This window comes from Girardinichthys multiradiatus, chromosome 7, assembly GCF_021462225.1.
Source record: "Girardinichthys multiradiatus isolate DD_20200921_A chromosome 7, DD_fGirMul_XY1, whole genome shotgun sequence".
NCBI classification, from domain to species: domain Eukaryota; kingdom Metazoa; phylum Chordata; class Actinopteri; order Cyprinodontiformes; family Goodeidae; genus Girardinichthys; species Girardinichthys multiradiatus.
Window position 1 is genome coordinate 37,212,744 of NC_061800.1, and position 16,990 is coordinate 37,229,733.

The window sequence follows — 16,990 nt, forward strand, 5'->3', positions numbered from 1 at the left end:
GTTCTGAAAGCCCCATATAACCAGTGTAAAAAGTAAAATCATTGCAATTTTAAATAAAACTAAAGACAGTCAGATTTTCTTTGGTTAGCGATCAGATGTAACCATCACAAGGCCAAGAGACAGACACAGAAACAACCATGCCAGCAAACACTTACTGTTTTAAGCGTGTTTAATGCGTAAAAGGACCATACTCAAATGCTGAATTCAGATAGAAAAGCCTGCAAATGCAAGGCTTGTATTAGAGATCTTCTTATTCTTATAAACATTTTAACAGTGCAGCTTTTTTAAAAATGTCTAATTATTGTAATTTTCTTCCTACTAGTCTAAAATATATATGGTAACATGAAAAAAACTAAACTTGAGATTTATGTTAAAATGTAAAAAAATATATTAAAACCATATTTTTGCATGGAAGACAAATATCCAGTAAACCACGTATAATAGAATACAGTACACGCTTTCAAAATTGCAACAAAATTGTTATTTTTGTAAAGGAAAGTAAATCTTGTGTTTTAGCCTCTTTAATATGCATTCAGAACTCAGTGCAACGATGGGATCCTAACTTTACACCCAGTGAACCTTGATCTTTGTCTGATTTTACTGATATAATAAATGTTAACATCTCAGCTTTAAAACAAACTGTTACCAACTGCTAAGTTAGAGCCATGGCAGCAGTACCAGTGTGTTTTATTCTCACTCAAAAAAACATCATGCTACAGGTCCTTCTCATAATATTAGCATATTGTGATAAAGTTCATTATTTTCCATAATGTGATGATGAAAATTTAACATTCATATGTTTTAGATTCATTGCACACTAACTGAAATATTTCAGGTCTTTTATTGTCTTAATACAGATGATTTTGGCATACAGCTCATGAAAACCCAAAATTCCTATCTCACAAAATTAGCATATTATTAAAAGGGTCTCTAAACGAGCTATGAACCTAATCATCTGAATCAACGAGTTAACTCTAAACACCTGCAAAAGATTCCTGAGGCCTTTAAAACTCCCAGCCTGGTTCATCACTCAAAACCCCAATCATGGGTAAGACTGCCGACCTGACTGCTGTCCAGAAGGCCACTATTGACACCCTCAAGCAAGAGGGTAAGACACAGAAAGAAATTTCTGAACGAATAGGCTGTTCCCAGAGTGCTGTATCAAGGCACCTCAGTGGGAAGTCTGTGGGAAGGAAAAAGTGTGGAGAAAACGCTGCACAACGAGAAGAGGTGACCGGACCCTGAGGAAGATTGTGGAGAAGGGCCGATTCCAGACCTTGGGGGACCTGCGGAAGCAGTGGACTGAGTCTGGAGTAAAAACATCCAGAGCCACGGTGCACAGGCGTGTGCAGGAAATGGGCTACAGGTGCCGCATTCCCCAGGTCAAGCCACTTTTGAACCAGAAACAGCGGCAGAAGCGCCTGACCTGGGCTACAGAGAAGCAGCACTGGACTGTTGCTCAGTGGTCCAAAGTACTTTTTTCGGATGAAAGCAAATTCTGCATGTCATTCGGAAATCAAGGTGCCAGAGTCTGGAGGAAGACTGGGGAGAAGGAAATGCCAAAATGCCAGAAGTCCAGTGTCAAGTACCCACAGTCAGTGATGGTCTGGGGTGCCGTGTCAGCTGCTGGTGTTGGTCCACTGTGTTTTATCAAGGGCAGGGTCAATGCAGCTAGCTATCTGGAGATTTTGGAGCACTTTATGCTTCCATCTGCTGAAAAGCTTTATGGAGATGAAGATTTCATTTTTCAGCACGACCTGGCACCTGCTCACAGTGCCGAAACCACTGGTAAATGGTTTACTGATCATGGTATCACTGGGCTCAATTGGCCTGCCAACTCTCCTGACCTGAACCCCATAGAGAATCTGTGGGATATTGTGAAGAGAACGTTGAGAGACTCAAGACCCAACACTCTGGATGAGCTAAAGGCCGCTATCGAAGCATCCTGGGCCTCCATAAGACCTCAGCAGTGCCACAGGCTGATTGCCTCCATGCCACGCCGCATTGAAGCAGTCATTTCTGCCAAAGGATTCCCAACCAAGTATTGAGTGCATAACTGTACATGATTATTTGAAGGTTGACGTTTTTTTGTATTAAAAACACTTTTCTTTTATTGGTCGGATGAAATATGCTAATTTTGTGAGATAGGAATTTTGGGTTTTCATGAGCTGTATGCCAAAATCATCCGTATTAAGACAATAAAAGACCTGAAATATTTCAGTTAGTGTGCAATTAATCTAAAATATATGAATGTTAAATTTTCATCATGACATTATGGAAAATAATGAACTTTATCTCAATATGCTAATATTTTGAGAAGGACCTGTATTTAATATTATCTGAATAATCAGGATCTCATGGGTTTCAATATTAAGATTGTTTAAAATCATTAATCCAGAATCCATTATAGCAGCTGACCATAGTGTAGCTTCTGTAATTTACAAAGGGATATATTTTGTGTTTGCAGAGCTATAACAGGGCATTCTGTGACTTTGATCTTGACATTAGATTTGAGATGGTGACTTTTCTAGCTGTTGTGATCCGTAACAGAAAACAATAAAAAAGACATAATGGTAAAGTCCTTCTGTTTGTTAGACAGCGCCTCGCAAATGTATTCATAAACCTTGAACTTTAACCTTTTGTCACGATGCAACTACAAATCACAAAGTATTCCATTGGGATTTTAATGTGATGTTTTTTTACAAATGAAAATGTCAAAAATGTGACATGCATTTGTATTCAACTCATCTTAGTCAATACTTTGTAGAAGCACGACTTGCAGTGACAGCTGCAAACATTTGGGATTTGTCTCTACCAGTGTTCTTAATCTTTCAGGTTTGGACTTTGTGTTGGCCATTTTAACAGATGAAGATACTGTGATCAAAACCTTTCTTCTTTCACTCTTACTGTATGTTTAAGGTCATTGTCAACCATCCCAGGTTGAATACTTTTGCAAGCCCCAACAGATTTTCTTCCAGAATTGCCCTACATTTAAATTTTTCCATCAACTCTGTCCCTGCAGAAGAAAAGTATGCCCACAATGGGTCCGTGACCTGTCTGGTGTGTTCCTTGGTCTTTATGATGCCATTCATTTTGTAAGACACCTCTGGAGACAGATGTATTTATACTGGGATGAAATTAACCACATTAGAAGGCAACTGGCTGCACTAGACTTCATTTAGGAGTATTTGAGTAAAGAGGGTAAACACAATTGCTCAAGTTTTTTTTTTATGTACCCTTTCTGGCAGAGTAAGACTCAGAATTGTTGTCCGAGTACTGAGTGTGTGTATATATATATATATATATTTATATATATATACAGGTCCTTCTCAAAATATTAACATATTGTGATAAAGTTCATTATTTTCCATAATGTCATGATGAAAATTTAACATTCATATATTTTAGATTCATTGCACACTAACTGAAATATTTCAGGTCTTTCATTGTCTTAATACGGATGATTTTGGCATACAGCTCATGAAAACCCAAAATTCCTATCTCACAAAATTTGCATATCATTAAAAGGGTCTCTAAACGAGCTATGAACCTAATCATCTGAATCAATGAGTTAACTCTAAACACCTGCAAAAGATTCCTGAGGCCTTTAAAACTCCCAGCCTGGTTCATCACTCAAAACCCCAATCATGGGTAAGACTGCCGACCTGACTGCTGTCCAGAAGGCCACTATTGACACCCTCAAGCAAGAGGGTAAGACACAGAAAGAAATTTCTGAACGAATAGGCTGTTCCCAGAGTGCTGTATCAAGGCACCTCAGTGGGAAGTCTGTGGGAAGGAAAAAGTGTGGCAGAAAACGCTGCACAATGAGAAGAGGTGACCGGACCCTGAGGAAGATTGTGGAGAAGGGCCGATTCCAGACCTTGGGGGACCTACGGAAGCAGTGGACTGAGTCTGGAGTAGAAACATCCAGAGCCACCGTGCACAGGCGTGTGCAGGAAATGGGCTACAGGTGCCGCATTCCCCAGACCTGGGCTACAGAGAAGCAGCACTGGACTGTTGCTCAGTGGTCCAAAGTACTTTTTTCGGATGAAAACAAATTCTGCATGTCATTCGGAAATCAAGATGCCAGAGTCTGGAGGAAGACTGGGGAGAAGGAAATGCCAAATGCCAGAAGTCCAGTGTCAAGTACCCACAGTCAGTGATGGTCTGGGGTGCCGTGTCAGCTGCTGGTGTTGGTCCACTGTGTTTTATCAAGGGCAGGGTCAATGCAGCTAGCTATCAGGAGATTTTGGAGCACTTCATGCTTCCATCTGCTGAAAAGCTTTATGGAGATGAAGATTTCATTTTTCAGCACAACCTGGCACCTGCTCAGTGTCAAAACCACTGGTAAATGGTTTACTGACCATGGTATCACTGTGCTCAATTGGCCTGCCAACTCTCCTGACCTGAACCCCATAGAGAATCTGTGGGATATTGTGAAGAGAACATTGAGAGACTCAAGACCCAACACTCTGGATGAGCTAAAGGCCGCTATCGAAGCATCCTGGGCTTCCATAAGACCTCAGCAGTGCCACAGGCTGATTGCCTCCATGCCACGCCGCATTGAAGCAGTCACTTCTGCAAAAGGATTACCGACCAAGTATTGAGTGCATAACTGTACATGATTATTTGAAGGTTGACGTTTTTTGTATTAAAAACACTTTTCTTTTATTGGTCGGATGAAATATGCTAATTTTGTGAGATAGGAATTTTGGGTTTTCATGAGCTGTATGCCAAAATCATCCGTATTAAGACAATAAAAGACCTGAAATATTTCAGTTAGTGTGCAAAGAATCTAAAATATATAAATGTTAAATTTTCATCATGACATTATGGAAAATAATGAACTTTATCACAATATGCTAATATTTTGAGAAGGACCTGTGTATATATATAACACCCTGGATGTCTGCTTCTTCAACAACAGAGACAGAGAGAAACCCAAAAACCCCAGGGCACCTAGTTTGTGTTGGTTGAACAAACTTCCTACACATTTTTCATGAGAAAATTCCAGATTTTTCCAGACCTAAATATTTGGATTGTTTCCCAGCTTTTTTATAGTATTTTAGGCATTTGAATACAAACCATTAACCTTGAAACTGTTGGAATAGTACTAAGGTCTTATTGTCTGTAGGTTCCATACAATCTGGAAAAAATTCTAAAGTTGGTTTTTGATTTTTAAATGTAGGGACATTTCACTACTGCTCTGTGGCATTCTTGCTAACTTAGATGAGCTCCGTTTCAAAATCTGTAACTCCTGGATTTGTCAAAAAAATATTAGCGTATCTTAGGCCAAATGCAGTTGCCTCAAAGCACAATTTGTGAACTTTAGTAAATTTATTTAGTAAAAAAAAAAATAACTCTCAAAATCATGGTTTTAGTGCTTGGCATTTTAGACCCAGTTAAAGAGCCACAGATCCAAATTCAGCCTGTGTTTAAAATTGTTTAGACACCATCATCAGGGAGTAAAAAGCCCCTTTTAGATTTTTGAGTTAGTGTGTATTCAGTCATTTGGTCATAAATCAAACTACTGATGGGTAAAATGTTCAAATTAAGGTGTAATTTGGCAAAATACTATAAATCAATGATAAAATTAATGCATGTATTAAGGATTATTAGACATATTATTTAGAAAATGAAAGAAGGGAAAAGCTATGGAAAATCAAGTTTTCCCCATACTTAAATTTCCTGGTTCTCAACTTCTCCAGACCTGGAAAATGATAAAAGCAAATTATATACTTTTCCATGCTGAATAAGAACCCTGGAAAATCCTAAAAACATATATTTAGGTGAAAAAGTTGAAGTAGTATATACTGTTGCAAAGCACTAGATATGTGAACCTCAACCCTGGTACAAGGTGGGGAAACAGCACATGAGTACACACTTACGTTTTCTCCCTCTTGCATTAGAACCTACTGTACAGTAGTAATAGCAGCAATACATGACACATCTACAAAGCCTCAAATACAAACAAAACGCTTTGGAGTTTAAATACTGACATGAAGCATGAGGAACCATTCATTTTACAGTCATGTTATCAGAAAAGGAACCATTCATTTTACAGTCATATGTTATCAGAAAAGGAACCATTCATTTACTACAATATGCTATTAGAACAAGGGACCACTCCTTTACAGTCATTTTATATTAGGTACCTCATGGTTGAGGGAAGTACAGATGGTCTTCCTGCACTGAAGCACCACTAATGCTGCCTTATATCCACATGGTCTTAAAAAAGCTTTTAAGGTATAGCTAAAGCATCTCATAACCAAGTACATGATTTGGAGATATTTACTGGAAATACAGTAAATGGTGAGCATCTCACTTAGATGCAGTATCGTTAATTAATGAACTTGCTGTACTTAAACACTTACATTCTGTATCCATACTTTGAAAAGCACTTTGATATCTAAGTGACTTCAGAGGCAAGATGCTGACAGTCAGGTCATCAACACATGAGAAAAATATTTTGGCTCACAATTAACTATGACCACAACTAGACATGGTCACATTTTCAAAGAAATAAAAAGCAGCAGTTAGCGAGGACCTGTGTTGTCTTTGGCAAGGGAAAAATGGTGCTGAGCGTCTGCAGGCCTTCATTCCTATTGTAAAACATTACTGTCATCAAGGCTGCAAAGACCTCAACAAGAAGATCCCAATCACTCTGGAAATAATCATGAGTTCTCATTATTGGCCAACAACATCCTGTGATGCGGGAAACATCAACACAAGTGACATCCATTCACTATTATCTTCTGTTTCTACAGGTCGTAATAAGTCACTTTATGTTTGAACTGTGATGCTTTGTGTTGACAGGCAACATGAGATTATTAAAACGCATATAAACAGCTTGCCGTATGGACAGTATTTCCACGTGATTCATGGACATTTAGCCTTTTAAGCTAATCTGAAAAATATTTTAGGCTTAGGTTAAGAATAAAAAGGACAAAAAATTACTGTTAAGGTCTTGGGATAAATCATTTTCATTAACTGTATGTCATTGTCATTAAAAATAACAAAGTTAGAGTTTCACTTTCTGAATTAACTCAACAAAAAGAAGTCACTTTTCAAATCTATCCTAATTTATTGAGATGCATCTGCAAATCTGTGATGAGGTGCAAAGGTTTAACAGGTGTTAAATGTAAATATATCTGTTCTTATATTACACTTAGCAGCATGTATGCACTTTACACAGAGGACTGACCTTCACTCTACATTGTCAACTCGGTTGTCTTGGTTTTAAAAGTGTCACAAGCCCGCAATTGCAAATATATCATCTATGTCATCACTGCTATCCGAGTTAGTGATCTGTAATGCTGTCCTGCTTGTGGCTCTACTTTTCTGAATATCTTTAAAATACATCTGCAGCTCAGTCTCTTTTTGTCGTCCAAGCAGTTGTGTCGTCTTTAAATCAGTCCTGGCTCTAGATACTATAAATCTTTTCCTGAGCGATTGCAAACGACTTCTTTGGCCAGCCATCCTCTTCGTCGCAGTCAGAAAACGAAAAGTCCTCCCTGCTGATCCCTGGGGAGATAAAGCCTGGCACACTTCTTGCCTGAAGACCCGAAGCTTCCTCTGAACACTGAGTAAAAGGGCAGATAATGAGAGCAGTTAGCATTCAAAATGTGTCACAGAAGTTGAAAGTCATGGCTGAACAATTTTATGTTTTATTCATCTTACTTGTATCCTGCTGCTTCCAGACACTTCATCTTTTGGCACTTTAATCGCAGGAATGTAAGGAGACATTGTGTCTTCCTCATTCTTTTAGATCTGCACCATTGAATTATCTCCTCCAGGTTGGCAGACATGAGTGTAAATGTAGTAGCTTCACCTGCTTGTTTCTTGAACTTTTCTTTCTTGGTATTTTTACTCAATTCTTCTGAGACAGACTTACTCTTTGTGAGAAAAATGAGATAATTATTAGGTACATAAGAAGACCTAAATACAGTGCCCTCCTCTTGGAAAGATGTGTAAAAAGCCCTAAAATGAATTCATCTTAATCTTAAACTGAAAGAAAAACAACTGAGAAACTTATTTTATCTTGCAACATTTTTTAGTCAAGGATAAAACATCCCACACTTAAAATTATTGTTTTTAATAACGTAACTGGTGCCATACTTTAAAACATTTAAAACATTAAAAATTTCACCAGATTGGAGCATGCAGAGGCACCATAATTTTATCATCCAGAGTCCTATCTCCTAGGGCTGCTCCATAATGGGAAAAATTCTATCAAGATTATTTAGGTCAATCACAATTAGTCAGTCATTTTCTATACCACTTATTCCATAGTGAGTCACGGGGAAGTTAGTGCCTATCTCCAGCAGTCTATGGGCGAGAGGCCGGGTACGCCCTGGACAGGTCGCCAGTCCATCGCAGGGCAACACACACACAACCAAGCACACACTCATTCACACTAAGGGCAATCTAGTGAGACCAATTAACCTAACAGGCATGTCTTTGGACTGTGGGACACGGGTGGAAGCCGGAGTACCCGGAGAGAACCCACGCATGCATGGGGAGAACATGCAAATTCCATGCAGACCCCGACCGGGAGACGAACTCAGGACCTTCTTGCTTCAATGTAACAGTGCTACCCACTGGGCCACCGTGCAGACCCACAATTACGTAATTAATTAAGTTTGGAAAAAAAGCAATGCATTTATAGTACGTGCCATAACTTTTTTGTATGATTAACCGATGCACAGACGATCTGAAAACAAATTCTCACTCTGCGTCTGTGTAAACACACCAGTATGTTGTAGTCTCTCCCTCTCCAGTTATAATATATCATATTAACATACAGGATAGCTTGTTGCCTCAACTGCTGCTCATAATGCTTCTTGTGATAGCTTCCCAAAAGACGAGCTGTTGGTGAAACTTTACATCCTGTTGGTTCGGTTCCAAAAGTGAAGCGTGAAAGTAAACCAGACCAAGTGAATGTGTCAAATTCTGCAATATTCATGATCCAATCAATCAGAGTCCCGTAGACTAGCTTGTTTTGAAAACACAGTCTCATCTGACGAAACCACATGGTTGCAGTTAGAGTTCCCCTCACAGGTTAGCAAGGTCCACGTTTACGTTTGTGATGGTAGAACAGAAATGATCTTTTCCTGGCATTCATTCTAGACAACTGATTGGCTTGTGTCTAGTGGTTGTTATGGAAACATGCCACGCTATGCTGTAGGTCCCTAATGGTGAGTTTTATTTTTGCCTCTCTTAGCATCCTGCTCATGGTGTGGTGGAAAGATAAACTTGGGTTCTATTGCAGCCTCATTTCTCACAGCTCCAAATGTTTTAAACTGTTTAATTGATGCTCTGACTGTGGATATGGGAAAGATTAGAAAATTTGCTAATTTATGATTTATGAGGACCAGCAATTATCTACTTTACAGGACAAAAAGTGTTCTCTAGTCTTTTCTTTTTAAGAAGTGACTAAAAGAAATGGGCACAAGGAAGCCATTGATTACAAATTAGAAGTTTATGGACAACTTATAAAAGTAAAGTATGACGAGAAAAGCTTTGTTAAAAATATGAATGAATCTACTTTGAAGGCTGAATTGTCCTAAAATTGTCTGTGAAAAAAATATACTATTGCAATAACCGTTTATTTTAAGGCTTGTACACATCTTTAACAAGAGTGGGATTACATGTGGAGAGGACTGTATATGACAGATGTTAAAAGAATAAACATTTTGCTTATTTCACTAACCTTGCTGAAAGAAAGCTGGACATAGGCATCAAAATTGACAGCTGCAAACAGATTTTTGAATAAGAATTGGTTATAAAGAGACAAATTTTGCAAGTTACACCTGATAAATTGAGATATTTAGTCTGTCCAATTGCTTGCTTTAGTGAATTATCAGGTACCTCTTTCAACAGAAATCCCAAGGTCTTCTTTAACAATTATCATCCGTTTCTTGTTTGTGAATTTAGATGAGGCTTTCTTCCATGTTTGCGGTTCCGCTTTCTGATCTTTGAGATAAGCGTGAAATGCTGGATGCTTCTTCAGCATGAAAGCATCAGAGGGACCCAGGAACTCAACCATATCTGCTGGCAAGACCATGTCGGTCAGGTAGGGCATCGGCTGGGCTTGGGCGACAGCTTCCAGGAGTTTGAGGAGCTGCTGGTACAGATTGGTTAGGCTGACCAGTAAACCACGGAAAAATACCCTGATGACATAAAACAAACAGAATGATCATTTTATTCAAAAAGAAAAAAAAACTTTTTTGCATCCAAAGAATATTAATGTTTTACCAGTTTGTATGTTCTTTAAAACAGTTTACGTTAATGAATATACAATACACAACACCATGAAGCTAAGAATGTATTTGCAGAGGGTTTTCATAGTCTTTTCCTGCAGCATTAATTAGCTCCAATAAAAATGGCTGCTAAAATTGGCAGAAATAGCTGTTATGTACTCCTGCTTCACAAAAATCAATCATAGACCAAAGCATATTGGGGCACAGTTGGAGCTATAAACTTTACAGTCCCACAGAGAAAAGACTCTGAAACAGGAGGTATTTGAACAGCTTCCATTTCTGTCATATAGATAATCATTTTTCCAGAAGTATATTCACCAGTATTGTTTCCTGTCACCAATGTTTTTACAGCTCAGTAACATTTACCACTGACTACTTAGGCAGAATCCGATTTCTTAGGGTGATCCTTACCGCTGTCGCCCCAAACTTTGGCATTTAATTCAAGTAGTGGTTAAAATATCCCACTGACAAATGAGATGCTCTTTTAAGAAGCTGTGTGTGTTGTCAGTTATCAGTCTTAAAGCAAATATCAGTACACATTATTTTTTATGCTTGTTAAGGAGGGAAAATTATAATGCAGAGAGTAACCTAGTGATAAATAAAAATGTCAACATTTAAAATACTAAGACCATTTATTTATTTTTTCTTAGTTAATCATTAGAACAATGTTTTTCAACCGTGCTCCTCCAAGCACTCTGCCCTGCCGATTTTAGACGTTTTTCTTGCCTCAGCACACCTGATTTCAATTGATAGCCGATTATCAGGTGTTTGGAACTGCAACCATCTGAATTAAGTGTGTAAAAGCAGAGAACCATCTAAAACATGCAGGGTAGTGTGCCTTGCAGACCAGGGTTGAAAAATGCTGCATTAGAATACATCAAAATAGACATTAAGGTGTTTTTGTATTGTCGGTCCTGATAAAATTTACATCTCTGGAAAAAAACTATTTTATGTCTGAAAACTTTCATATTCAGCTGAAAGTTCAATTCAATGTACTTTAATAATCCTAAGGGAAATCAAATGTTTTAACTAACACCATCTACCTTTCTTAAAATAGTCTTTGTAGATGGTAATAGGCAGGAAGGATCTCTTGCAGCGGTCTGTACTACGAGTCTGAAGAAACCTCAGACTGAAGACACTCTTTTTTTAATTAAAATAATTTAAATTAGAAATGTTTTTGTGATTGTAAAATAAAATGAAATGTTTTTTTGCTATTTTAATAATATAATGGTTATATACCATAATATTATCAAACACTTAGAATTAGACATTAGTAGTCATCATGCCAACAACATATATCAAGAAAATATTTATAGGTGTTTGCATGAACAACTCCTAGCACTTCATTTTTAAGTGTGCCTACAAAAATCTCAACTTTTCTAAGGGCAACAAAGCCATTCCCTTATAGCCAACTTACACCACAGGTAAAATAAGGAAACCATTCGATGTGACATTACCAATGGTACGTATATTGGTATGGGTACACAGGCCATCAAATTCCCAGTCAGAAAAACAAGAACGCTCCCTGAATTCGGAACTGTGACATCTTCAACATTTGACTTAGAAATCATCCTCAAAAGTAGCATCAGAGTTGGTTTTTTTTGCTGGCTTAGCCCCTACCTACACCTTATTGCAGACATGTAAAATTGATCAGCTTCTTACCACAAACGACTGAGCATGCTGGTTATCACCAAATTCAGCACGAGAAACTCCTCCCATTTCATCTGCTGCTTTGCGAGTCTGAAACATGAATCTATTAAGGACAAACTAACGTGGCTAAACTGGGCAGACAGTGAGACCTATCTCTGGCAGAGATAACCACATTTCCAAAAAACATCATAAAATGTTTAGGTACCATGACTTGTATATAAAAAAAAAATAATAATCTTAATCGGCAGAACAGTGTGAACTCTAAAACAGGATACGTAAAAGCTCTGCTGCAGCGAGACAAAGTGCAGCTGAGCAGTTTACCAGCTCCCAGCAATTTGAGACAGGTCCACTCCAGAACGGGTTGACTCGGAACATCACACTCACCTGTCTTCTTGCACAACGCCCTAAAAAAAAAAAAAGAAGAAATTTTCAACCAACTTGGAACATACAGTAAATTCCTCACACACCCTCTTCATGAACCTTATGGTAAAATGCTATGCTGCTGTTAGGCATATGCATTTTATACAATGGGACTTTGTATGTTCTACTCATTTTAAAATATGTGTGGTTTATATATTTAATCCTCATTTACACTACTCTAATAAATGATCACAGTGAAACAATTTCTCATTTCCTTTCAGATTTTGCCTTTATAATGAAAATACTATAAAGCGATTACAGATTTTATCTTTAACACTCCCTTAATAATTATAATTCTGCCATAACTTTCTCATAGGGTGGCACAATTTTGGTGAAAAGAATTATGATCACAATTGTTTTGTTCAATATTGCAATCACAATAAGAGGATTAGTCATTGTGTTTGGAAACATTCTGCATAGCTCAATGCAAAATGTAGCCATATACATGTAATAATAGTTATTGTCAATAGCATTTTGTTCTGAAATAGAAATACATTCATATGTGGTTTGTGTGTTAATGTTAGCTACAACAGGAATGTATTTAACAAAAATAACGACAATGATCAGCTGAAATATACATTTGAATCCGATTTGGGGACAGTTCTGCCAGGTCCTGAAGAGCACCATCAAGCCTCATATTCTTCAGTTTGTTTACACATTGTTCAACCTGTAAGACATCAAAAGATTTCAAGTTAAGATTGGAAAGTCTGCAACTTCTACTGCTGCTCGACATTCTGAGACTTGTAAAAGGCTGGTAGGTCTTAGATCACTAGCATTAGGGTCTTAAATCACCAGCACACACACTGTGACACATAATATGGGGTATCTGCCTGCAGGTCTCACCTGCTGCAAACCCTTGAAGGTCTTGTTGCCCCTGAAGCTGTTGTTCAGGATGTACATCAGCTCGTAGAGAACCCGGATCTCCGTCTGAAGGACCTTACTGTGAAGAAGCGTCAGAACCTCGTTGTTTTCCAACAGCAGGGCTTTGAAAATTCTAACTGCAAAACATAACGTAAAATATCAGTATCCCCTCAATCCCACGTGGTTTGCAGGCTGGAGTGTTTTGCGTGTTATGTCCTGCAGAATTACCACGCAGCAACGTGAGACGTGTTCGGTTCTAACTTTCTAACCTGTTGTTGAAGTAAACTGTATGCGGACGGTTGAAGTCGCACAGGGATATGAAATGTTTACCCTGTTCCAAAGCTCTCCTGCTGCCATGCTTAGCTGCTGGAAATGTACGGAAGTGGAATAGCCAATGGCGTTTGGACGTACGTAGGCGTCAGAGTTGGTCTTAAAGGAACAGTAACAATATTAACTCTGGGACGCGCTGTGGAAACGATTAGAAAAAATCATTTCTAAAACGTTTTCTTGTCCTGAAATAGACCATGTAAACAAACCTCAAATAAATATATCTGTTTATTTATTTATTTTTGAAGTTTTTAAGCTTCATTGCTAGTAGGCAACATAATACAAAAAAGATGCATAAGTGAAAAAGACTGTCTTTTATTTAAGCATAATTTATTTCATAAACACGAGTCAAAGTATATTATGAACTCTTCTGGGTCTATGCTCTGTATTCTTAATTAACTTACTATTTCAGATGAAAAAAAAAAAGTGTTTCACAAACTATACAACAAAACCCCATCAATTTATTGATACAATTTGATACTACATTGATATTAAAATCAATTTATGAGTAGATAATGTGGCAAACAGTATTAAGTCACATGCATATTTATGGTATAAAATCATTTATTTAACAAAGTGAAACAAATAATTGAAAAACATCAAATGGTAATTCCCCTATAGTTTTTTCTTTAATCCACAGGTTTTTTAATCCAGTGGAGGATTTTTAAATTTACTTCATCCATCACAGAATCCTCAGACCTTCCCTTCACCGTCAGTCCATGGCTTCCTCCTTGTAACCAGAAAACCTCAGCGTCAGCTTTCATATCTTTTAGAACTTCATTAAAAAGGCCCTGACCAAAGAAAAAAGAAGAAAGGTCACCACTGTGGCCTGACATGTCGCTCATTCTTCAAGTACACAGTTTGGTGCAGTAAAAAGATTTACTAATGTCACAGAAAACAAAAATAGTGAATTATGGCAGAAAGTTCAACAAAGAAAAATAACTACAAAACTTTAAGGATATCATACAAAAAGCTCACACAGAATAGTCTGATGTAAGATCAGTACAGTGCAAAATCCAGAATGACATATCCTTCTAAGCATGAACTATAGGAGATAATGGAAATGTATGGCAGAACATTATGAAAGAAGAACAAAAGCAGATTTGGAAACAATTTTTTCCAATGTCAGGAGATCAATTTGTCATCCAATCTAAAACATTTTCACCCTCACCCTGTTGCACATGTTGTCCTCGGTGCCAGACACAAACAGCACACGAACACACTCAGGCAGCATTTTTAAATCTTCACTCCGCTGGAGATGGGTGTGCTTCTTTCCTGGTGGGTGCAGGGGGAAAGAGAGGCAGATGACGCCCTGCACTGCATGCTCAGATACATCGCTCAGCTGCCTGGCGAGGGCTGCAGCAGCACGGCATCCCATTGACCTGCCTGATTTTAGCATCAAAGGTTGCCTATTTAGTGCGGTGGTTTTTCCAAAACACAAAGTGGCTCCTGTCAGTGGGAATACATTGGAAATATGGTATTTTTCATTTACCTCCAAAAAATATGTTTTTTAATTCAAACCTCACCAAGGTTTTCAAGTAATCCTAGAAGAAAAATACAAGTGCATGAAAATGATTAGTGAATGTGAATTTACCGATGTTTGCAAACCCCAAAATGGATTAACAGAATACTGTACTTTTACTGTTTGAAATGCTTTTTTTTCAGTACATATCAATATATTTGAAAAATATACATTTTTGATTTTTAGAGCAGTATTTCTTTGTAAAAGTCTGAACACAGTAACAAAAATATAGCTAAAACATTAGGACATTTCTAAACACTTTTCTTAGTCTTAACTTCTAAGTCCATCACACCCACCATACCACCAATCACTCTTCTTAGGCCAGTAGCCCAACTAATAGACAAGCTAATATGAGCTTATTTTAATCAAACTGTCTGTAAAGAGCAGAATAGACAATACGCTCTAGAAAACTACATAAGCACATAAAGTGCTTGATTTTTATATGTGCTGTATTAAGAAAATAAAACAGCAATAAATATTACTGTAATATGTTGAAGTGTTTTGCTTTTTTCAAAGGACATATAGGATGATGCGACAGAAGGCATTACTGGGACCTGAAATTAATTATAATGTAGCACATTAACCAGTCATTATTTTTGAAACAAATCGGTTCTAAACGATTGCCAAATGTCTTCAATAATAAAATCTTTCCGTTCCAGTCAGAGCTGGTTGGTCCTCTTCACAAGCTTCATCCATGTGTTTTATTGTTGCCACTTTTTACTGAAATTCATGCACTCACAAACAGCTGAAATATGTACAAAATGCATGTGAACAGCCTTGAAGAAGGAACTTGATTGAAAACGTAAAAAAAAAAAAATGTATATGAATAAAAGCGCTTCCATAAAATGCCGTTTGCCTCGTGTGACGTCATTAGAGGACTTTGCGAATAGAACTGTTTTTGGGGGCAGAAAGGTATTTCTTAAATCTTTAATAATGATTTACAAAAGCAAACGGAAAAACTAATCATGACATGCTTTTGTAAAGGTGACAAAACATATCAAATGTCTATTGATTTTTCGGCAGTCTACTCATCTTTCTGAAGTTGCAGCAGCTTTCTTTGAACACAAACAAAAATCCTTACCCTGACAGCATTGTAAGCTTTAACTCTGTCACCCAAGTTTAAGCCCTTGCATGTGAAACGGAGGCAGACTAAACCATCTGATGTCAGAGCGTGTGCAAGAGAAACCAAATGTTTGAAGTTCATGTCTCCTCCTGCGCCATGTGTTAGTATGACGGCTGTCTGAACATCTTTCACCGAGGCTGGGACAGACAAGACTGCGTCCAGGCTCTTTGCCCCGAACGGCACTTTCACCAGTTCCTGAAAGTTCATCAAATTAAAAAGCAAAACGAGCAGTCATTACATCTGTAAAATCAATTAAATACATAGGATACAAACCCGAAATGTTTGTGACGACGTGAAATCCGTGTATTCTCATCTACATTCTCATGCATATATGTCCGCAAAACGTCTATTTTAAATAAAGTCTTCCATATATCATAAGAAAAGTTTTCCATAGTGTTTTGTTTACCTCGTTAAACATGTCCATTGCAAGCGTTCCTTCTCTGTAAAATATATTGAACACACCTCTTAAAAAAACAAATGCCAATGAGTGCCACCTAGCGTCTAGGAGTAGTCTTTACAACTATTCATTTTTAATTTCTAGCTAAGTCACAATATGAGAACATTACTTGTCGAGCCTTGCCACATATTCTCACTACATTATAACACATTGCCCGCAGCATGATGCTGCCACCACGCTTTGTAAAATATTTTGAAAACAATGCAATTTCCCTTCTCCTTCACAACTGTGTTGGTCTAACATAAAATAAAAAATAAAAATAAATACACCGAATTGTGTGGTTGTAACATGACAAAATCTGAATACAGGTCAACAAATACCACTGCAGCAAGTTAATTTGAATTTCAATTTGACATCTAAATTTTTCT

The 16,990-nt window shown here is 37.6% G+C and overlaps 2 protein-coding genes across 4 annotated transcripts; both read right to left on the bottom strand.

Moving 5' to 3' along the window:
- Positions 1–6,959: 6,959 nt before the first annotated feature.
- On the bottom strand, positions 6,960–13,702 carry nepro (nucleolus and neural progenitor protein). 2 transcript variants are annotated; one of them, XM_047370502.1, is made up of 9 exons: positions 13,463–13,702; positions 13,176–13,330; positions 12,911–12,999; positions 12,188–12,316; positions 11,925–12,002; positions 9,871–10,172; positions 9,713–9,753; positions 7,681–7,895; positions 6,960–7,582 (listed from the first exon to the last, which is right to left on the bottom strand). In XM_047370502.1, exons 1-9 carry the CDS (start codon positions 13,548–13,550, stop codon positions 7,249–7,251), a joined length of 1,431 nt encoding a protein of 476 aa, XP_047226458.1. In that variant the 5' UTR covers positions 13,551–13,702; the 3' UTR covers positions 6,960–7,248. The 2 variants fall into 2 exon arrangements, with proteins under 2 accessions (XP_047226458.1, XP_047226459.1); XM_047370503.1 differs by having other exon boundaries at positions 13,422–13,683.
- Positions 13,703–14,066: 364 nt separating this feature from the next.
- Positions 14,067–16,667, bottom strand: tex30 (testis expressed 30). Of its 2 annotated transcripts, none has more exons than XM_047370504.1 (5): positions 16,572–16,667; positions 16,124–16,360; positions 15,013–15,064; positions 14,692–14,906; positions 14,067–14,311 (listed from the first exon to the last, which is right to left on the bottom strand). In XM_047370504.1, the coding sequence occupies exons 1-5, from the start codon at positions 16,587–16,589 to the stop codon at positions 14,150–14,152; spliced, it is 684 nt and encodes a 227-aa protein (XP_047226460.1). In that variant the 5' UTR covers positions 16,590–16,667; the 3' UTR covers positions 14,067–14,149. The 2 variants fall into 2 exon arrangements, with proteins under 2 accessions (XP_047226460.1, XP_047226461.1); XM_047370505.1 differs by lacking the exon at positions 16,572–16,667 and adding an exon at positions 16,439–16,548.
- Between the last annotated feature and the right edge of the window lie 323 nt (positions 16,668–16,990).

Coding starts and splice junctions, on each gene's coding strand:
- nepro (XM_047370502.1), bottom strand. CDS start 13,550: ATGGCAGCAGGAGAGCTTTGGAACAGGGTAAACATTTCATATCCCTGT. Junction 13,000..13,175: donor CCTTCAAGGGTTTGCAGCAG/GTGAGACCTGCA, acceptor GATGTCTTACAG/GTTGAACAATGTGTAAACAA. Junction 12,003..12,187: donor CGCTGCAGCAGAGCTTTTAC/GTATCCTGTTTT, acceptor TTCATGTTTCAG/ACTCGCAAAGCAGCAGATGA.
- tex30 (XM_047370504.1), bottom strand. Junction 15,065..16,123: donor AAGCTTACAATGCTGTCAGG/GTAAGGATTTTT, acceptor TTTTTCTTCTAG/GATTACTTGAAAACCTTGGT. Junction 14,312..14,691: donor AGGACAACATGTGCAACAGG/GTGAGGGTGAAA, acceptor TTCTTTGGTCAG/GGCCTTTTTAATGAAGTTCT.